Genomic DNA, 24,345 nt, shown 5'->3' on the forward strand with positions numbered 1-24,345 from the left:
TTCATCAACAAGCACTTCGTGATAAAATGTTGAATATGACAAAAGTCATGGACATTTCTTTCAAGATTGTATAATTCATTTTGGGCCAGAAGTTTTCAGAGGCAACTGTTTCAAAGTCAGTTACAAGAAAGTGAAGCAGAACACTGATCTGTTGTTGCATACAGATGTCAGGTGGTTAAGCAGAGGTAAATTCTCCAGACTTAGAGATCTACTGCCTGAAATAAACATGTTTTTCACCTTAAAACTTTGGCCTTCTCATAACCCCCATATTAACAATGAAGAATGGTTGCTGGATTTAGCATTCCTAGTTTACATAACTGGTATGTTGAGTGAACTCAACTTAAGAGCTCCAAGGAAAAGGCAAAACCATAGTTGACCTGATTAGTACTGTGACAGCATTCAAGCAGATACTACAACTAGTCTTCAGGTCCTGGAGCCGCAGCGTCTACGTCGTGGGACCACCCCCCAACCCCAAGAGTTGGGGGCCAAACGGCGGCAACCAGCCCTGGCCACCGGCTCTACGCAGGTGGCACCGATCCCCAAGAGGAGCTACGACTGCCTTAGGGAGTACCACAATCCTTTTTCTCAACATGCAATGTTACATTATTTCTGCACCGAGGGGTGATTTTCTGGCGATCACCCCTCTTCTTCTACTTTTAGTCGGAGATGTAGAGAGCAATCCTGGGACCACCACAAAATACACATGCCCAACATGCTCTAAACCCATTACTTCAAGCAGACAGACAAAGGGCTCAGTTCAGTGTAATATGTGCAAAAACTGGGCCCACCTCACTTGTACAACACTTGCTGACACAAACCAATACACAAACACTTGACATGTTCTACCTGCTCTCCAGTAACCCCACTCCCACCTCCCCAACCACAGCCAGCACCCTTACCCACTCCCAATTTCCCTTTGCCCTTATCCCTAATCAGTACTCCCCTTCCTTTGTCCCCAATCTCTCTTTTCCCCCCCTCTAACCCAGATCCTATACCTTCCCCATTAACACCTGAACCTCAACCCCAAACGGAAACACATACTACACATACAAAACACATACTACACATACAACATCAACATATTACAACACAACATTGACGGTATTAACACGAAAAAACATGAACTCGAACACTTTCTTAAACAACACAACATACACATTGCAATTATACAAGAAACAAAACTAAAAGACTCACACAAAACACCATCATTTAATAATTACACCACCATCAGACAAGACCGGACCGACGGCAATGGCGGTGGACTCATCACCCTGATCCACCACTCCATCTGTTTTGTGGACACAAGTGCCACAACCAAAATTCTCCTCCCTACCACAGATAACACTATAGAAATCCAATCCATTCGAATCCGCACAGGCAACAAATCAACACTGACAATAGTTGGTTCATCACAAACAGACTCAAAATAGCTCCAACCAAATCTACAGCAACACTTCTCACAAACTGGACAAAAGAACACAAATACATACCTCATCTCTACATCAACAACACTCTAATACCACACACAAACACACAAAAAATTCTTGGTGTAACATACGATACATCCATGTCTTTCAAACAACACATCACAAACATAAAAAACAAATGCACACCCAGACTTAACGCACTTAAGTCAATCACTGGAACAACATTTGGACAAAACAAAGAAACTAATATAACAATATACAAACAATGCATACGCTCAGTGTTGAATTATGCGAGTCCTGCATGGGCTCCTAATCTCAGTGAGACACACCACAACACCCTTCAAATCATACAAAACAAAGCCCTAAAATCAATTACAGGCTGCACAAATACAACACCTACAGACTATTTACACCATGAAACAAAAGTCCTCAAAGTCAAGGACCACCTCAACATGAGAGGCACACAAACACTTGCCGCAGCCACCACAAACACATTACACCCGCTACACTACATAGCAGAACACCCACACACACCAAAAAACATTAAAACAACACCCAAAGACCTTTATCACGCACAGATACTCTCCTCTTCCTCCACAACCACCAAATACCAGCCTCCGGAAACATATTCATAATCATATCACTCACCGCTCCATTAACACACTGAAAGACAACACACTGCTGCATGCCAGACCCCCTGATATCCACCCTTCTGAATCCTTTCTCCCACGAAAGGACAGAGTCCACTTGGCCAGACTGCGGTGCGGTCACCACCCAGCACTTCTAAACTACCAGAAGAGGCTGGATGACCGCGTTGTGAACAGCTGCCCAGGATGTAACACTTCACCCCATACCATACAACACATAATGGAAGACTGCATTATACACAATCATGCACGCAAACAACACAACCTTCGCTCTATAAAGGATTTGTGGAAAAACCCAGTTTCGGCTATGGCATTCCTTGGGGAGACGGGACTGCTTGGACAGACAGTCTAGGGAACGACGACAACAACAACAACAACAACAACAGGTCCTGGAGCTGCAGAGTCTACGTCGTGGGACCACCCCCAACCCCAAGAGTTGGGGTCAAACGGCAGCAACCACCCCTGGCCACCGGCTCTACGCAGGTGGCACCGATCCCCAAGAGGAGCTACACCTACCTTGGGGAGTACCACAATCCTTTTTCTCATCATGCAATATTACGTTTTTTCTGCATTGAGGGGTGATTTTCCGGCGATCACCCCTCTTCTTCTACTTTTAGCTGGAGATGTAGAGAGCAATCCTGGGCCCACCACAAAATACACATGCCCAACATGCTCTAAACCCATTACTTCGAGCAGACAGACAAAGGGCTCAGTTCAGTGTAATATGTGCAAAAACTGGGCCCACCTCACTTGTACAACACTTGCTGACACAAACCAATACACAAACACTTGGACATGTTCTACCTGCCCTCCAGTAACCCCACTCCCACCTCCCCAACCACAGCCAGCACCCTCACCCACTCCCAATTTCCCTCTGCCCTTACCCCCGATTAGTACTCCCCTTCCTTTGTCCCCGATCTCTCCTTTCCCCCCCTCTGACCCAGATCCTACACCTTCCCCACTACCACCCCAACCTCAACCCCAAATGGCAACATACAACACATACAAAACACACAACATCAACATATTACAACACAACATTGACGGTATTAACACAAAAAAACATGAACTTGAACACTTTCTTAAACAACACAACATACACATTGCGATTTTACAAGAAACAAAACTAAGACACTCACACAAAACACCATCATTTCATAATTACACCACCATCAGACAAGACAAACTGACTGCTATGGCGGTGGACTCATCACCCTGATCCACCACTCCATCTGTTTTGTGGACACAAGTGCCACAACCAAAATTCTCCTCTCTACCCCAGATAACACAACAGAAATCCAATCCATTCGAAAACGCACAGGCAACAAATCAACACTGACAATAGATAACAAGTACATTCCCCCCAAATCATCCCCCACAGTTCCAGACACCTTCAGGCCTCATTTTAGCCAACTAGCCTCAATCCCCAACCTGATCATGGGTGGAGACTTCAACGCCAAGTCGGCCTGGTATGTCGACAACCCTGACACAGACAGAGGGCTTGATATACAGACTCAGTTTGAGTCATTGACTATCATGAACAACACACATAATCATACACATATCCCACACCAAGCCCTCTACACTCCCTCCTCTCCTGATATCACCTTTTGCTCCCCCTGCCTAACCCCAACAACATCATGGAGAGTGGTTGGAACCCTTGGCTCTGACCACCTTCCAATCATCATCACCACCAAAACAAGATGCACCCCAGTTGGCCACAGACACACATACACCAATTACAAGAGAGCTAACTGGGAAGCTTTTATTGAAGAGAGAGAACATCATTTTGAAACACTTAACAGTACACCAATCACAAACATAAACAATGCTGTGCACACTTTTAATACAATCATACAAAACGCAGACAAGAGATACATCCCTAGAGGCAACAGAAAATCACACAACCCCAACTTCACACCAGAAATCCAAAGCCTCATCAGACAACGTGACACACTTAAACACGGTACCCCCACACCTATCCCTCAAAACATAGCAGACCAAATACAAACACTAAACACTGTAATTGCCAATAAAATACATGAACAAAAAACACAAAATTGGCAAAACTTTATCAATACACTTGATCACAAAACAAACACCAGCAAATTGTACAAAACACTCAACAGCATTACACTATCCAACAGTAACACTACACGCTCTCACGCAGCAATAATCACAACAACAGATAATCTACCCTCAAACAGACAACAAGCAAACGCACTCATACGTCATTTTGCAGACAAGCCATCTCACTTCTCACCCTGACAACCGACGCACCATTCGACGTAAGAAAGACTTTCCCACAGACTCAGACTATATACCCTTCATAGACAGTCAGACAAAACTCATAATACATAGTCTCAAGCACTCGTCTGCCTGTGGCCCTGATAACATAAGCAACATCCACCTAAAACACATTGGACCACAAGGTATACACGCACTCACAAACATTGCAAACTACAGCTATTCACACAACACTATAGCCGACATCTGGAAGCATGGCAAAATAATCACCATTCCAAAACCGAACAAAGACCCAACAATCCCAACATCGCACCGCCCAATCACACTTCTCTGCACCCCCTCTAAAGTCATTGAACACCTAATACTTAAACTTGTCACACCACATATTCCCCTTGCTCACTCACAACACGGATTTAGGCCACTACACTCCACAAACACTCTTCTGATAAACCTCACACAAAGAATTTTAGATGGCATCAATTCAGATAGGCCCCACCAAAGAACACTTCTTATAACATTAGACATTAGTAAAGCTTTTGATGCTATCCCCCGCCACAACCTAACAAATAAAATATATAACACAGACATGCACAATAACACCAAAAGATGGCTGGCCAATTATCTGGCAGGTAGGAATGCTTATGTGTCATATAATGGCCAATCATCGCACATCAGAAACATTAAGAACGGAGTACCACAGGGCTCAGTTCTATCCCCCACACTATTTAATCTATACATGCATGACTTACCCACGCCAGACACCTCAGAAATACAAATCTCTTCCTACGCAGACGACATAACAATCACATGCACACATCGTAACACAGACAAAGCTGCAGAAATAATCCAGCCATACCTTGATACACTCAACACATGGTTCATCACAAACAGACTCAATATAGCTCCAACCAAATCTACAGCAACACTTCTCACAAACTGGACAAAAGAACACAAATACATACCTCATCTCTACATCAACAACACTCTAATACCACACACAAACACACAAAAAATTCTTGGTGTAACATACGATACATCCATGTCTTTCAAACAACACATCACAAACATAAAAAACAAATGCACACCCAGACTTAACGCACTTAAGTCAATCACTGGAACAACATTTGGACAAAACAAAGAAACTAATATAACAATATACAAACAATGCATACGCTCAGTGTTGAATTATGCAAGTCCTGCATGGGCTCCTAATCTCAGTGAGACACACCACAACACCCTTCAAATCATACAAAACAAAGCCCTAAAAACAATTACAGGCTGCACAAATACAACACCTACAGACCATTTACACCACGAAACAAAAGTCCTCAAAATCAAGGACCACCTCGATATGAGAGGCACACAAACACTTGCCGCAGCCACCACAAACACATTACACCCGCTACACTACATAGCAGAACACCCACACACACCAAGAAACATTAAAACAACACCCAAAGACCTTTATCACGCACAGATACTCTCTTCTCTTCCTCCACAACCACCAAATACCAGCCTCCGGAAACATATTCATAATCATATCACTCACCGCTCCATTAACACACTGCTGCATGCCAGACCCCCTGATATCCACCCTTCTGAATCCTTTCTCCCACAAAAGGACAGAGTCCACTTGGCCAGACTATGGTGCGGTCACCACCCAGCACTTCTAAGCTACCAGAAGAGGCTGGATGACCGCATTGTGAACAGCTGCCCAGGATGTAACACTTCACCCCATACCATACAACACATAATGGAAGACTGCATTATACACAATCATGCACGCAAACAACACAACATACGCTCTATAAAGGATTTGTGGGAAAACCCAGTTTCGGCTATGGCATTCCTTGGGGAGACGGGACTGCTCGGACAGACAGTCTAGGGAACGACAACAACAACAACACTGACAATAGTTAACATGTACATTCCCCCCCAATCATCCCCCACAGTTCCAGACACCTTCAGGCCTCATTTTAGCCAACTAGCCTCAATCCCCAACCTGATCATGGGTGGTGACTTCAACGCCAAGTCGTCTGCCTGGTATGTTGACAACCCTGACACAGACAGAGGGCTTGATATACAGACTCAGTTGGACTCATTGACTATCATGAACAACACACATAATTATACACATATCCCACACCAAGCCCTCTACACTCCCTCCTCTCCTGATATCACCTTTTGCTCCCCCTGCCTAACCCCAACAACATCATGGAGAGTGGTCGGAACCCTTGGTTCTGACCACCTTCCAATTATCATCACCACCAAAACAAGATGTACCCCAGTTGGCCACAGACACACATACACCAATTACAAGAGAGCTAACTGGGAAGCTTTTACTGAAGAGACAGAACAACATTTTGAAACACTTCACAGTACACCAATCACAAACATTAACAATGCTTTGCACACTTTTAATACAATCATACAAAACGCAGACAAGAGATACATCCCTAGAGGCAACAGAAAATCACACAACCCCAACTTCACACCAGAAATCCAAGGCCTCATCAGACAACGAGACACACTTAAACATAATACCCCCACACCTATCCCTCAAAACACAGCAGACCAAATACAAACACTAAATACTGTGATTGCCAATAAAATACACGAACAAAAAACACAAAATTGGCAAAACTTTATCAATACACTTGATCACAAAACAAACACCAGCAAATTGTACAAAACACTCAACAGCATTACACTATCCAACAGTAACACAACACGATCTCATGCAGCAATAATCACAACAAAAGACAATCTACCCTCAAACAGACAACAAGCAAACACACTCATAAATCATTTTGCACAGACAAGCCATCTCACTTCTCACCCTGACAACCGACGCACTATTCGACGTAAGAAAGACTTTCTCACAGACTCAGACTATACACCCTTCATAGACAGTCAGACAAAACACATATTACATAATCTCAAGCACTCATCTGCCTGTGGCCCTGATAACATAAGTAACGTCCACCTAAAACACATTGGACCACAAGCTATACATGCACTCACAAACATTGCAAACCACAGCTATTCACACAACACTATAGCCGACATCCGGAAGCATGGTAAAATAATCACCTTTCCAAAACCGAACAAAGACCCAACAATCCCAACATTGCACCGCCCAATCACACTTCACTGAACCCCCTCTAAAGTCATTGAACACCTAATACTTCAACTTGTCACACCACACATTCCATTTGCTCACTCACAACACGGTTTTAGGCCACTACACTCCACAAACACTCTTCTGATAAACCTCACACAAAGAATTTTAGATGGTATCAATTCAGATAGCCCCCACCACAGAACACTTCTTATAACATTAGACATTAGTAAAGCTTTTGATGCTATACCCCACCACAACCTAACAAATAAAATATATAACACAGACATGCACAATAACACCAAAAGATGGCTGGCCAATTATCTGGCAGGTAGGAATGCTTATGTGTCATATAATGGCCAATCATCGCACATCAGAAACATTAAGAATGGAGTACCACAGGGCTCTGTTCTATCCCCCACGCTCTTTAATCTATACATGCATGACTTACCCACACCAGACACCTCAGAAATACAAATCTCTTCCTACGCAGATGACATAACAATCACATGCACACATCGTAACACAGACAAAGCTACAGAAATAATCCAGCCATACCTTGATACACTCAACACATGGTTCATCACAAACAGACTCAATATAGCTCCAACCAAATCTACAGCAACACTTCTCACAAACTGGACAAAAGAACACAAATACATACTTCATCTCTACATCAACAACACTCTTAATACCACACACAAAGACACTGAAAATTCTTGGTGTAACATATGATACATCCATGTCTTTCAAACAACACATCACAAACATAAAAGACAAATGCACACCTAGACTTAATGCACTTAAGTCAATCACTGGAACAGCATTTGGACAAAACAAAGAAACTAATACAACAATATACAAACAATGCATACACTCAGTGATGAATTATGCGAGTCCTGCATGGTCTCCTAATCTCAGTGAGACACACCACAACACCCTTCAAATCATACAAAACAAAGCCCTAAAAACAATTATAGGCTGCACAAATACAACACCTACAGACCATTTACACCATGAAACAAAAGTCCTCAAAGTCAAGGACCACCTCGATATGAGAGGCACACAAACACTTGCCGCAGCCACCACAAACACATCACACCCGCTACACTACATAGCAGAACACCCACACACACCAAGAAACATTAAAACAACACCCAAAGACCTTTATCACACACAGATACTCTCTTCTCTTCCTCCACAACCACCAAATACCAGCCTCCGGAAACATATTCATAATCATATCACTGACTGCTCCATTAACACACTGAAAGACAACACACTGCTGCATGCCAGACCCCCTGATATCCACCTTTCTGAATCCTCTCTCCCACGAAAGGACAGAGTCCACCTGGCCAGACTGCGGTGCGGCCACCACCCAGCACTTCTAAGCTACCAGAAGAGGCTGGATGACTACATTGTGAACAGCTGCCCAGGATGTACCACTTCACCCCATACCATACAACACATAATGGAAGACTGCATTATACACAATCATGCACGCAAACAACACAACATACACTCTATAAAGGATTTGTGGGAAAACCCACTTTTGGCTGTGGCATTCCTTGGGGAGACAGGACTGCTCGGACAGACAGTCTAGGGAACGACAAAAACAAAACATACGCTCTATAAAGGCTTTGTGCAAGTGTAGCAGGAAAAGGTGGAGTGAAGGTGGAGGTAGAATGTAGATTGAGAGAAGCGAGTAAATGCCTTGGTGGTTTAAAGAGTGTAATGAGGAATAGACATTTGGGAATGGATGCGAAGAGGAGACTGTATGAAGGAGTGATTGTGCCAACAGCACTGTATGGGGCAGAAACGTGGAACATAAGAGAAGAAGAGAGAAGGAGTTTGAATGTGTTTGAGATGAGGTGTCTGAGAAGTATGGTGGGGGTTACTAGGCTAGATAGAGTGAGAAATGAGGAGGTGAGGAGGAGAACAGGGGTGAAAAAGAATTTGGGAGATAGGGTTGATGAAAGAATATTAGGATGGTTTGGACACATGGAAAGAATGAGTGAAGAAAGACTAGTAAAAGAGGTATGGAAGGCAGATGTGGAGGGAGTGAACATGAGGGGACGTCCTAGGATGAGGTAGATGGATGGGGTGAAGGGGGCTTTGGGGAAGAGGGGAATGTCTGTTGAGGAAGGAAGGGAGAGGACGGAAGACAGAGGTGAGTGGAGAATGGTTGTATATGGATGATGTTGTGACTGCATGAGGAGGAATGGGCGGGGAAGTGGGGGGTGGGGTAGTATGTGTGAGTAAATTTTGACGCAGCCCGAAGGGATTTCTCCCCGTCCTCGCCTTATATGCAAAGGGGGACGGAGAGGGGGGGTCGCCGATTAAATGAAGCGGCCTCGCTGTGGATGTACTGTGTCTTGCGACACTGCTTCTGACCCAGGGCGGTGGGAAGGGTGCAGGGATGACCCGTCATCCAGGAGGTGCTCAGATGAGAGGAAGGGTGGGAGGGGTGTGGAGTGTATTTAGAGATGAAATGGGTGGGAGTGTTTTTATGCCTTTCCCTTTTTGGCTACCTCCCTTGGAAGGGGGAAAAAGCCTTGGTATATGTATGTATGTATGGCTATGGCATTCCTTGGGGAGACGGGACTGCTTGGACAGACAGTCTAGGGAACGACAACAACAACAACAACAACTTGCGTCTTCATAGCTACAGCAACATGTACTGAGAAATTTCAGAAATATGATGTCAGAACTGGAAAATCAAAGTAAACAATCTGGTCACTATACTGAGCATGTACAAAACCTTGTCTCACATTTTGAGAGGCATTTTCAAGATATGGTAGCAATGGAACCTGTTGCAACATACATGTGTAAAGACACAGATGCTGAAGATATTGCATCTAGAAAGGCTACATTATTAAACACAGATACATCTTAACCTCTTCACTCCGGGGCACATTGCACGTCTGGCAGCATTAGCTGCCCGACGTGCGATGTTGCGTCATAATAATCGCATTACAAAAAATAAAGTCAGTGCTCAATCATTCGTTCTCTTTCACCCGTGTATTTTGATAACCATAGAAAATATGATGAAGCCAGTTTAGAGAGAATGAAAGTTACACAGGGACAACTACAATAAATATAATCAAGATGGCGACGTCGGCATCATCGAGTACCCACTTGCTCCTCATGCCGCCTACGTAGGCGTCACCGTATGGAAGTGGTTAAGTTGAAAATGAGATTTTGAAACTGCAAAACGATATTCAGATAAAATCCATGGCAACAGGAGGCAGTTTCTGGAACCTTCTCAGTGAAGAAAAGAATCCTGATGTCAGAAAATGTTCCATGTACCTAACAGGTTGTTTTGGTTTAACCAACCTTTGAGAATCAACATTTTCAACACCTGAGATATATCAAGTCCAAATACTGATCAAAATTATCAGATCAACACCAATGCCTGCTTAAAGCTAGCAATCACCAACTGCAGCCATAACTACACCAAGTTAGCAGACAGCATGCAGTGCCAATCATCTCATTAATAATGTAAGTGTGTGCTTTGTAATGGCATTTCAACAATTACATCATAATTGCAGCAGTGTAACAGTTACATACATATACCAAGGCTTTTTCCCCCTTACAAGGGAGGTAGCCAAAAAGGAAAAGGCATAAAATCATTCCCACCCATTCCATCCCTGAATACACTCCACACCCCTCCACCCTCCCTCATATCTTAGCACCTCCCAATAAGAGGGAGGGTGGAGGGGTGTGGAGTGTATTCAGGGATGGAATGGGTGGGAATGATTCTATGCCTTTTCCTTTTTGGCTACCACCCTTGTAAGGGGGAAAAAGCCTTGGTATATGTATGTAACTGTTACACTGCTGCAATTATGATATAATTGTTGAAATGCCATTACAAAGCACACACTTACATTATTAATCAATGAGATGATTGGCACTGCATGCTGTCTGCTAACTTGGTGTAGTTATGGCTGCAGTTGGTGATTGCTAGCTTTTAGCAGGCATCCAGGTACTGCAAAAATATTCTCTCTCTCTCATACCTTGAGTGGAAGAAAGATGTTACAGTTACATTAATGGAATATGTCTGAATCTTAGGTTGGTAGATTGCATCAGGGTAATTGTAGAAAAAGTAGATCATATCTCACAAAAGGTTGGTCACCCCTGTTCTAGATTGTCTAAGTAAACTTGGGTGTTCTTCTATCTATATACCAAAAGCCTCTTCCACCTTATAATACATACATATACCAAGGCTTTTCCCCCCTTACAAGGGAGGTAGCCAAAAAGAAAAAGGCATAAAATCATTCCCACCCATTCCATCCCTAAATACACTCCACTCCCCTCCACCCTCCCTCTTATTTTAGCACCTCCTGGGTGACAGGTCATCCCTGCACCTTGTCCACTGCCCTGGGTCAGAAGCAGTGTCGCAAGTCACAGCACATTCACAGCAAGGCTGCTTCATTAAATTGGTGACCCCCCCTCTTCATCCCTGTACATAAAAGGAGAAGATGGGGAGAAATCCCTTTGGGCTGTGTCAAATTTTGCTCACACATACTACCTCGCCCCCCATACCCCCACCCATTCCACCTCATGCATCACAACATCATCCATATACAACCATTCTCCATTCACCCCTGTCTTCTGTCCTCTCCCGTCCTTCCTCAACAGACATTCCCCTCTTCCCCAAAGCCCCCTTCACCCCAGCCATCCATCTCATCCTAGGATGTCCCCTCATGTTCACTCCCTCCACATCTGCCTTCCATACCTCTTTTACTAGTCTTTCTTCACTCATTCTTTCCATGTGTCCAAACCATCCTACTCTTTCATCAACCCTATCTCCCAACTCCCTTTCCACCCCTGTTCTCCTCCTCATTTCTCACTCTATCTAGCCTAGTAACCCCCATCATACTTCTCAGACACCTCATCTCAAACACATTCAAACTCCTTCTCTCTTCCTCTCCTATGTTCCATGTTTCTGCTCCCATACAGTGCTGTTGGCACAATCACTCCTTCATACAGTCTCCTCTTAGCATCCATTCCCAAATGTCTATTCCTCATTACACTTTTTAATCCACCAAGGCATTTACTTGCTTCTCTAAATCTACATTCTACCTCCACCTGTACTCCAGCTTTTTCTGCCACATTTGCACCCAAGTACCTAAAACTATCCACTTCCTCCAGTCGATCTCCCTTAATGCTCACGTCCAGTCTACTGCCACTTTCACCCCTTGTACATCTCATCATCTTACTTTTACCCACATTTATCTTCAACTTCCCTCTTTCACACACACTCCCAAACTCTGTCACCAACTTCCTCAATCCCTCCTCCGATCAGGTGGACTAAATTGCTATTTTGTTAACCTTTTAACTGAAATAAATGATTTCTTTTGATTCATGACTTTAAGAAAGATGCAGGATTTATATCCATGTTACTTGGTGAACAACTGTATTCAAGATAATAAAATTGACAAAAACCAGTTTAATTAAAACATACCTGCTTTTTTTAAGTTTATCTTTGAAATGCTGGAGTACTCTAAGCGTCCTTTCATTTTCAGGATCATACTGGAATTCCTTCTTAATTCTCTCATAGTATCCTCGCATCCGAGACTCTGCACTATTTCTCATCACTGCTTCTTTTGTACGGTACTTGGTGTTCAATCCTAACAAAATAAAAAAACATCTCTTCATAGTTCTGACTTTTCAAATTGTTTTATAAACATCAAATTCAGTCTATGCCTCATTTATTAATTACATTGGTAGACAAAAAACTTAAAAATTTAGAATTCTCATAAAAAGCCATTCTTTTAATTTTATTTTACCACTCATGATCAGCACTTCTATATTTCTATCTTTAAGGTATACATTGTGTTCAGGAAATGGAATGAACGAGATAGTGAGAAAGATATTAGAAGGGCAGAAGGATGGAGCATTAGTAAGTTAAAAGTGATCAGCATTCTTCTGTATTGGAAACTGAAATTTTTTACTTGACAACATATAAAAATGAAGAAAAAAAAAAAAAATATATATATATATATATATATATATAAAAATAAAATAATACATAACATTAAAATCGATATATATACATTTTAAGTCAACTCATTAAGCAATGAAGATATGGTGTACCTTTCCTGAAGCAAATTAATTTAACATTTAGTTCATTTAACACTTGGATCTAATTACAATAATTAAAAAATATACAATATATCCTTATTTTCTTTCTTCAAATATACTATGAGGAAGCAGTATACAAATAAATAATGAAAAAGCAAACCTTCAAACCATTTAAAATCATCTGCACGAGTGCTGCACATGTTCTTCTCATTTTTGGGAACTAGCGCCAAGACTTTGTGTAGTAGATCTGAAGTTGGTTCCTCGAGGATTAACTCCTGCACCTGGCTGTGAAGTCTAGGTTGCTGTAGTATACACAACTCCAGAAATTTTGCAAGTTTTTGTGCAAGCCCAGAAGCTGAAGGTACCATTGGGTCTACTATCTTTAATATCGTGTTGTCACTCAAGATTTCAAAATAGTCCTCATCAATTTCTGTGTCATCATCAAGAGTAATAAAGAACTCTTTTCTCTGAAAAACAATATAAAGGAAATTGCATGCACACATACATACATATATCAAAGGCTTTTTTCCCCCTTATAAGGGAGGTAGCCAAAAGACAAAGGCATAAAAACCTCTACCACCCATTCTATCCCCTACATACTCCACTCCCCTCTACCCTCTTCTCTCCCTCTTATCTTGGCACCTCCTGGATGACGGGTCATCCTTGCATCCTGTCCACTGCCCTGGGTCAGAAGCAGTGTCGCAAGACATAGCACATCCACAGCAAGGCTGCTTCATTAATTTGGCATCCCCTCATGCAGAAAAGGAGAAGACAGGGAGAAATCCCTTCGGGCTGCATCAATTTATTTCTCATCCATACTCCCTCACCCCATCCCCCATCATGCATCACAACATCATCCATACGCAACCATTCTCCATTCACCCCTATCTTCTGTCCTCTCCCTTCCTTCTTCAACAGACATTCCCCTCTTTCCCAATGCCCCTTTTACCCCATCCGTCCATCTCATCCTCGGTTGCCCCCTCATGTTCACTCCTTCCACACCTCTTTTACTAATCTTTCTTCACTCATTCTTTCCATGTGTCCAAACCATCCCAATACCCTTTCATCAACCCTATCTCCCAACTCCTTTCTACCCCTGTTCTCCTCCTCACCTCCTCATTTCTCACTCTATTTAGCCTAGTATCCCCTATCATACTTCTCAGGCACCTCATCTCAAACACATTCAAACTCCTTCTCTCTTCCTCTCTTATGTTCTATGTTTCTGCCCCGTACAGTGCTGTCGGCACAATCACTCCTTCATACAATCTCCTCTTAGCATCCATTCCCAAATGTCTATTTCTCATTTCACTTTTTAATCCCCCAAAGTATTTACTTGCTTCTCTCAATCTACATTATACCTCTACCCCCACTCCTCTCTTTCCAGCCACATTTGCACCCAAGTATCTAAAACTATCCACTTCCTCCAGTCTCTCTCCCTTAATATTCACTTCCAGTCTGCTGCCACTTTCTCCCCTTGTACATCTCATCACCTTACTTTTACAAACATTTATCTTCAACTTCCTTCTTTCACACACCTTCCCAAACTCTGTCACTAACTTCCTCAATCCCTCCTCTGATCCTGCTACAAGTGCGGTGTTGTCAAGAAACAACAACTGGCTTATCTCCCACTTTTCTCCATTTTCTTTAACTATCTCCAATCCCTGACCCCCTACCCTTGCATTCACCTCTCACACCACCCCATCCATGTATAAATTGAACAGCCAGGGCAACATAACACATTCCTGTCGAAGTCCCACCTTTACCTCAAACCACTCACTCTCTCCAAAAATTATTATAATATATAGATTTGTAGGACAACATGAATAGAAATATATCCTGACCATGTCAGCAAGTATTGTTGAGTCTGGTACTCTGGAAATTGGTCACTGTTATTATTTTTATGACCTCATTTGAAAAAGCTAATTCACAAAAAGAGAAATACCCAGTACTTTCCAAAACTCTATAGATATTTATAGTCCCAATGGCAAAACAAATTAGGGCAAGACACCATATAATGATGCAGATAGGACCACTTCCATACGGTGACGCCTACGTAAGCGTCATGAGGAGCAAGTGGGTATGCGATGATGCCGACGTCGGCGTCTTGATTATATTTATTGTAGTCGTACCTATGTAACCTCCATTCTCTCTAAACTGGCTTCATCATATTTTCTATGGTTATCAAAATTCATGGGTGAAAGAGAACGAACGACTGAGCACTGACTTTATTTTTTATAATGTGATTATTATGACGCAACATCGCACGTCGGGCAGCTAATGCTGCCAGACGTGCGATGTGCCCCGGAGTGAAGAGGTTAAATCAGTGCTGGGTGTTGGGCCTTGTTGTGGAAGCTGTCTCACTACATTGCCAAGCAGTGTGGCAAGGAAAAGAGATGACTGATCATTCACAATGTTCTGAGATGGGAGGAGATAACATGGTTTTAATGTGTATATTATAGGTATGAGCTGTGACTTGGCCACTTCTCTTATAAGGGAGAAAGGGCTTTAGATATGCATGTATATATATTCAATCAAGTTTTAGCAACTGTTCTACCATTGCAAATAGAAAAAAAAATTCATGAAAGAAATTAGTGAATACTAATCAAACATACAAGACACAAGAGGTAGGCTATACCTGGACACAATTTGATGCATCCAAATCCATCACCTTTCCTCTTTGTGTACAATCAGCCAGGGCAAGTAGTAGTCTTGGTTAGCAAAAACAGATGCATTGGAAAAATGTACAGTGTACTTTCTAAATATATTTAAAGGTAGCAACCATTAAAAAAAAATCCTTACACTAAATCCATACAAGCCAAGAAAATTTAAATCTTTTACCTCTAAGTTGAACTTCTTTCGACATTGTTTTTGCAAATCTTCAAAGCTGTTGACCACAAGTCCAACCTTTCGCTGTGATGGTCCTAGGACATTCAGTACTGTCATTGTTCCCCCTAGTTATACACTGCACCCTAACAACAGAGAAAATAATGACTTTTAAATCACATTTTATCTATCCCTTCCTTCTTTTCCTTGTACTTAACCTGTAAATAACAAAAGACGTAGATATGCAATAGTTTCACAAAAATTATGAACAGTCTACACAAACAACCTTTGCTGACAAAATGAACTCCAAAGAATCTTTTCAATGCCAAGTAGGCATAAATATGGAATTCTAAGTACAGTAAACCCTCAATATATCAAACTAATTGGGAAAAGGGCTTTGTCATTATAGCCAAAAGTATGAGTATAATACTGTATATCTGAAGGTTTTATTATATTGAATTTTCTGCACATATCAAACTTTGGGTTCATTTATAAGATGGAAGCTTGGTACACACTATCCAACCCTCCAAATCAATTATACAGGGTGTCCATAAAGTTTGGATACATAGATTTTACTATTTATTTTTATTATTTTTCCTCACTAGATTGGAAGAAGAGGTCATGTGGAGTGGCCCCTCATTCACCAGACCTTTCTCCCCTTGACTTCTTTTTCTGAGGCATGCCAAAAGAGAAGGTGTACTCGATGAAGATTACTGATTTAAACCATATGACAGAATGCATTACCAGTCAGTGTGCTGAAATCGACGGCAATGAGAGCCTATTTCATCGAGTCCACCTGAATTTTGTAAAACGCATCAAATTATGCATTGAAAATGATGGAAATCATGTTGAAAACATTATTTATCAACATTAAAATTGAATAAAATTGTTTTGTTTTAAGAATTATGTATTTTTTACCATGTACCCAGACTTTATGGACACCCTGTATAATTTCCCACCACACTGATCAACTGTAGACTCTCCACCCCATTCTGCAATCAAGTGTAGATTCCCCCGACACATTGATCAACTGTGGATTCTCCACCCTAACATAGGCTAGTTTAGGTTTGGTTAGGTTAAGTCAGGTCAGGTTAAGTATCATGAGCCATAATTAACTTTAAAATGTTAGGTTATGTATCATGAGCTATAATCAACTGAAAAATGTCCACCACAGGAACACTCAACTGTACAATCTCCAATGCTAACACATGGGGGTGGGGGGTGGGGGGTTCTACAACTGATCCAACCCTCTACATATTAAACTAATTGGGGGGAAGGTTTGGTTGTTATGGCTGGAAGTATGTACTCTACGTACATAGGTATTTCAATTTCCCATATTCATGCCATCCATACCAAATCTTGGACATCATATACCAACTGTGTTCATTATCAGATGAATGGTCTTCATTAGGATCAATAGAGCCAAAATTTGGTGTATTGAGGTTTGGTATAGGGAGGGTTTACTGTACTCGCACTACATACAAAGTATTACCTGCATTTGACAGAAATTTAGCTTGAGTAACTGGATTTCATCTGTTGTCTCTGAAATCCATTAAATCAATGGCTTTACTTTTACCTTTGGTTCCTCTTCAGGGCCCTACACAGCTGTAAATACAACACTCTCTGTGGCCCACTTTTATTGAATTCTTAGACTCTAAATGCATCTGTAATGACTGCATCATGTACAAATATGTCATAAGATGCAGCAGAAGAGTGTATTTTCTAAATTTTCTTGAAAATCTCTTGATTTTTACTATTCTTAACATCTTCAGGCAACTTATTGAAGAGTATTGGTGCATATTTTCCAACAAAAATGTATATAATGGTACTGGATAGTTATGTCTTGGAGAAAGAAAAGAAAAGAAAATAAAATAAAAAAATAAAATAAAAATAAAAATAAAATTAATACATATATATATATATAAATGTATATACATACATATACCAAAGGCTTTTTTCCCCCTTACAAGGGAGGTAGCCAAAAAACAAAGGCATAAAAACCACTCCCACCCATTCCATCCTTATCATACTCCACCTCCTTCCCTCCCTCTTATCTTGGCACCTCATGGATGACAGGTCATCCCTGCATCTTGTCCACTGCCCTGGGTCATAAGCAGTGTCACAAGGCATATCACATCCACAGCAAGGCTGCTTCATCAAAATCAGCGACCCCCCCTCTCCGTCCCCTAATGCAGAAAAGGAGAAGATAGGGAGAAATCCCTTTGGGCTGTGTCAAATTTTTCTTACACATACTCCCTCTCCTGCCACCCCCACCCATTCTACCTCATGGATCACAACATCATCCATACACAACCATTCTCCATTCACCCCTCTTCTGTCCTCTCCCATCCTTCCTCAACATCCATCCCTCTTCCCCAAAGCCCCTTTTACCACCTCCATACATCTCATCCTCACCCAACATGGCTACTGAGCTATGGCATTGGTAAAACTGAAAAAAGTAAAACACAATAAAAATAAATAAATAAATGAAATAATGGTGGGTATCATTTTAGTTGTGCACGCCTACATGATATAGCATTAGAAAATTAAACATTAATTTTGTCAATTATAATTCATGAAGGTAATATGCATTTTTCTTGGCAGAAATAAAAATCGAAAAACCTTGCTACAAGCAAATTTACAAATGAATGAAGCTGCTAGGATACAGTCCGGATGCCATGCCAGTCCAGTAACTCTTAGACGATGGCTTTCACGTTGTGGACCAGGTGTTCTCCAACTCCAGGTGATGTTAATAAGTGCTGTTACAAAGACAATAGGGCTTTCTTGGACTTTATGAGAGAACACAGGGTTCTGCCGTCATCTGTTAATTACCCGTGGTACAATAATAATCAGGCTGTCAGCATCTGTGACAACGACGATCCAGATGATCTTTAGAATTTGAGTTACCAAGTTATTACATTGGTTAGGTTACATAGGTTTGTTAGGTTAGATAGGTTAGGTTAGGTTAGAATAGACTAATTTATCATCCTTTCATTTCTTCAACCTCTGCATCTATCAAAACAAACTTTGATTATTAGAAAACAGGTTTTAACAAATGTTTGTTGTTGTTGATTTCCACCAAGAAAATTGCATATTACATCAATTATAATTTACAAAATTCATAATTAATTTTCTATTGCTATATCGCATAGGCGGTCTCACTAATTGCCGAACAAACCGAACAAAACCGATAAAAGCCGAACAAACCAACAAAACCCAAACAAGGACGGTTTTTGCTCAAATGCACACTTCTATATATATATGGTTGCATTATTTGAACTATTTTCTTTAAAATTTGTGATTTCCATGTAATATGATCCATACCACCAATGATCATTGGTGGTATGGATCAAACTTCACTCTATTAAGTTTCTTACTGTTGTGTTATTAATGTAATAGTCTGCATATAGTTGAATTATTTCAACTCTTTTCTTTAAAATGTGTGATTTTCATATAATTTGACCAAAGAGAAGTTATGTTTTTAGCTTCTGCAAAGTTATCGACTGGTGGTTACAAATTTACCGCTAGCCTGCCATCTATGTTCTGTGAGTGCAGATCATCACTGAGCGTCAGGGTTGCCAGATTGGCGTTTTTAATGCCAAATTTTGCATTTTTGGCATGTTTTTACTATGTTTGGCAGGAAAATTTGTAGAGTGGCATTTCTGGGAATTTGGCATTTTTGGGGGGCATTTTTAAATACCCGGTCGTGATTAGAGATCATTCTTTTACTTGTATCAAGAATTAAATGATGATCTATATGGCTGGACGAATCGTAGCTGTGGTCGGTAATTTAGCAGAGGATAAAAACGTAACTTCTCTTTGATCGTATTTACATGGAAATCACACATTTTAAAGAAAATAGTTCAAATAATGCAACCATATATATATAGAAGTGTGCAATTGAGCAAAAACCGTCCTTGTTTGGGTTTTGTTGGTTTGTTTGGCTTTTATCAATTTGTTCGGTAATTAGTGAGACCCTCGCATAGGTGTACACAACTAAAATTTTACTTAATGATGGACTGCTTATATGTATGTCAAAATTTCTACTTGAAACTGCTGGTGACAGTGATGTCATCTCCATGTCTGGCTAAATTGAACCAATTAAACCTTATTCAGTACTGTTTTCTTTATAACCACTTATGGATTTTGTTTTAACTTGCATGCATATTAGGAAAAAACAATTTTCTTTTTCATATGCATTAAAAAAGCCAATAATATTCTTTAGCTCTAAAGAGATACTTCTAATATTACTTTCAAAAGAAATTTACTACAAAAAAGCCCTAATAGTCATGGCAAAATATCCCAAAACAGCAAATGAGTAAATCGCATTTGTTAAACATGTATTTGTAAAATAAACATATAATTAAAGTACACATCCGTTGGTTCTGTTCCAGTACCACTCAAGTACATCATGTCCCACTTTCTTCTTTCCAGCATTAGAAAGGTATATTTTGACTATGGAATGGTTATGTTAGGTTCATTTATGCCAGGTTAGGTTAGAAGCTATGGGACAACGTAAATTTCATGTTAAATATTGGTGCTTGCACAATTCTGGGATTTTACTCATCCTTAACTGTACAATTTGTAGCTTGCTAATAATTCATGGTAGTTCTATGCTATACATGCAAAGAAGTGAGAACTTACCAGTAGATTAAAGGAAAGAAAAATTTGGAGTACACTATCTTGAGATTGTCAAAATAGTGAAAATAGCTGTGTAGTAATGTAGCTATGTAGTAAGTATTCTATGTACTGTAGCCATCACATGATAATTGTTTGTTCGGTATGTAGTAATTGTTCCCTATATATTGTCTTATGTAGCCATTACATAACTGTTACGGAAAACAATTACTATATAGGGAATAATTACTACAATCTACGGTAAAATTTTACTTTCGACCTTTGTTTGAATATAGCAATACAAAATTAAATAGTAATTTTGTAAATTAAAATGTATGAACGTAATATGCAATTTTGAGTGCGGAAATGAAAATAAAAATACGTTGCTACAACAGATTTCTTAGTAAATAACGAAGTCGTGTACAACGAATGGTACGCCATGTTTGTTGTAGTAGATGGCGACGTCGGAGAAATGAAAGGACGATAAATTTGTCTAAAACTAAACTAAACTAACCTGTGTTTAATAAATCATTACCTGCAAATTAGATATCATCCGGCTGGTCCTCGTCGTTGTCGTCGTGAGAGACGTTGGCGGGCTTTTCAACCACTCTCTCAGCTTTTGTATGGCTATATTTAGCTAGGGCAACATGAAAATTAAATTCCTGATATTTGAGCTGAAGTAGTTCTCATGGGATGCAAAAAGTCGCTATGAGTATAATGCAATTTGAATTATCCATCTAGCTGTCCTAGTTCTCGAGATATTGCATTTTGAATGGAATTAAATCGGGCCTATTTTTTTCCAGGAAGTCGGGCCGAAACGTGCGGTCTTACTAATCGCCGATCAAACGTAAACAATGACGGTTTTTACTGACAGGCACAATTTTATATAAAAATTTAGTATATGTTTGCATTATTTGACCTATTTCCTATTAGATATGTGATTTCCATGTAATTTGATCATAGAATTACGTTTCTATCCTTTGCAAAATTACCCACCACAGCTACGAATACCGTCAAATTACATTGAAATCACACATTTTAAAGAAAATAGTTTGAATTAGTGGTGGGCAGCTACCGGTAAAGTTACCGGTTTTATCGGTAACAGCCTTGACGGTAGCTTACCGGCAATAATTCTGCTACCGTTAAGGTTCCGTTAACCGATAAGCTATACCAAACACTCGTGGAGCGGTAAGCACGTCTCGGCTTGGTGGTACTGAATGACGGTAGTGGTGGGCAGCTACCGGTAGTTACGGGTTTTATCGGTAACAACCTTGACGGTAGCTTACCAGCAAAAAATCTGCTACCGTTTAGGCTCCGTTAACCGATAAGCTATCCCATAATACTCAGAGAGCGGTAAGCACGTTTCGGCTTGGTGGTACTGAGTGACAGTACTGACGGCCCTACGTAGGATGAAAATTAACAGGAACGTATTCAACGTGCTAGATCGTCCTGCTCCCTTCTCGGCCCACAGATGCACAGTACGAAATGTACGTATTCGAATATGAAAATTAACAGTCGTGCTAGATCGTTTTGTTCGCATCTCGGCCCGCAGAGGTTCAGTGCAAAATGTACGTATTCGATTAGTCAGCCTATGTTCCGGTGGGCATGTATCCAAATGGATGCACAGAATAAAAAATTAAAATAAAACATATGCGTGTGTTTTTTGTCCATTTAAAGGTACTATAATATAAATATAGGGATCGTAGAGTCCTGCTAATACAAAATTAACGTTATTCCAATATAAATAAATGGCAACTATGAACAATTGAAAAAAACTTTGACAGAAATTCAAAGGGTTGAGACTGTGTTCCTGAGCCTAATATAAGAGGAACTTGGTAAAAAGAAACATTATGAAAATGACCTACGTATGTCAATTCATCTCGCACAAAACCTTTAAAACCTCAATTGTACAAAAAAACTTTGTCCTGACTAAATGAAAAATGGGTGATTTTGGAAATGAATTTTTGTGTAATGTGTAAAAATGATGCATGTAATTATTTTTCTTTTATGAAATTGTGTTTCTATGTGAAAAATATATTCTTTGTATGAAATTGCACTTACATAGAGACGGAAGTGGGGTGTGAGAGGGGGAGGGGGGGATTGGTGCGTAGGCCTAATATGCACTGAGGGAGAGGAGGTAATGCTGTGACCTTACACGCACCCCCTCCACGAGAGTTGGAGTAACGACTCGGAGCGCAGGATTTTTATAGTTACGACGTTACAAAACTTGTGACTACACACCATAGTAGGATGAAATTTGTTTAGATTTAAGTCATAAAGGCGACTCGAACTTGGGACGTCACTACTACCTCACGAGTCTTTTACCGGTAAATTACCGGTAATTCCGGTAACGGCATTGTTGTTTACCGGTAATTCCGGTATTGAAATTAGCGGTATTTGCCCAGCACTAGTTTGAATAATTCAACTATATGCAAGCTATTACACTAATAGCACAATAGTAACAAACTTAATAGTGTAGTTTGCTCCATACCACCAGTGATCATAGATAGCAGGCAGGACGAATCATATATTCCTCCAATGGTCGAAAGTAAAATTTTACCGGTTAGATTAGTGTACTTTACTTTAGACAAATTTATCGTTCTTTCATTTCTCCGACGTCGGAATATACCATAACAAACATGGCGTACCATTCGTAGTACACAACTTCGTTACTTAAGAAATCTGTTTTAGCAACTTTTTTTATTTTCATTTCCGCACACAAAATTGCATATTACGTTCATACATTTTGATTTACAAAATTACTATTTAATTTTGTATTGCTATATTACAACAAAGGTCGAAAGTAAAATTTTACCCAATCTACATATAGAACAATTACTACATGTCAATCACTGCACTGTGAAAATAACACCATCCCTCGTGAACACCACCCATTTTTGTTCAGTGGGATACTCAAAGTTTAGTTTCACTGTACTGTTACACATCATTTTACTTAAGCACATCTAAACAATTTCCCGAATTTTCTCTTTGTGCTCTAATAAATAATTGAAGGACATCATGTGGTGGTATAGTAATATACTATAATACTGCAGTGAAATGACTCTATAAGACTAAGTATAATAAGACTATATCATTTCTAATGTTACCTGTTCACCAGAATTTGTACATAATTTCGGAATAATTATTATAATATAGTAATTCAGTACTACCTTTGTCAATGCCAATTTTATGCACAATGACCAGGTGCTCACATCTCTTTCTTTATTTGAAAGTCTATCGACGTAACACACACTCCTAAAACGTTTTCGTCAAAGACTATAAAGGAAAGATAGGAAGACTCGGTCAAATTCATATAAAAAGTGCGTGCGTTAAAAAGTTGCCAAACACTTCCATAATAGCGCCATCTATGAAGCGA

The 24,345-nt window shown here is 40.4% G+C and overlaps 1 protein-coding gene across 7 annotated transcripts in view; it reads right to left on the reverse strand.

Annotated features, from left to right (window-relative positions):
* Drep4 (DNA fragmentation factor-related protein 4) overlaps positions 1 to 24,345 on the reverse strand; it is a 40,730-nt gene that overhangs the window by 12,423 nt on the left and 3,962 nt on the right. The window contains exons 2-5 of one of the 7 annotated variants that reach the window (XM_076204309.1): positions 24,140 to 24,231; positions 16,368 to 16,498; positions 13,690 to 13,996; positions 12,910 to 13,075 (exon numbers count right to left, since the gene is read on the reverse strand). In XM_076204309.1, coding sequence (XP_076060424.1) covers positions 12,910 to 13,075; positions 13,690 to 13,996; positions 16,368 to 16,472 — 578 coding nt within the window. In that variant the 5' untranslated portion in view covers positions 16,473 to 16,498; positions 24,140 to 24,231. Of the gene's footprint in view, positions 1 to 12,909; positions 13,076 to 13,689; positions 13,997 to 15,753; positions 15,945 to 16,164; positions 16,211 to 16,367; positions 16,499 to 18,994; positions 19,016 to 20,996; positions 21,406 to 21,504; positions 22,713 to 24,139; positions 24,240 to 24,345 lie in introns of those variants that run through there. The other 6 variants (XM_076204308.1, XM_076204310.1, XM_076204311.1 and 3 more) reach the window with 6 other exon arrangements.

Source organism: Oratosquilla oratoria, chromosome 21, assembly GCF_046742065.1.
Source record: "Oratosquilla oratoria isolate Oo_2021 chromosome 21, ASM4674206v1, whole genome shotgun sequence".
Taxonomy (NCBI): Eukaryota; Metazoa; Arthropoda; class Malacostraca; order Stomatopoda; family Squillidae; genus Oratosquilla; species Oratosquilla oratoria.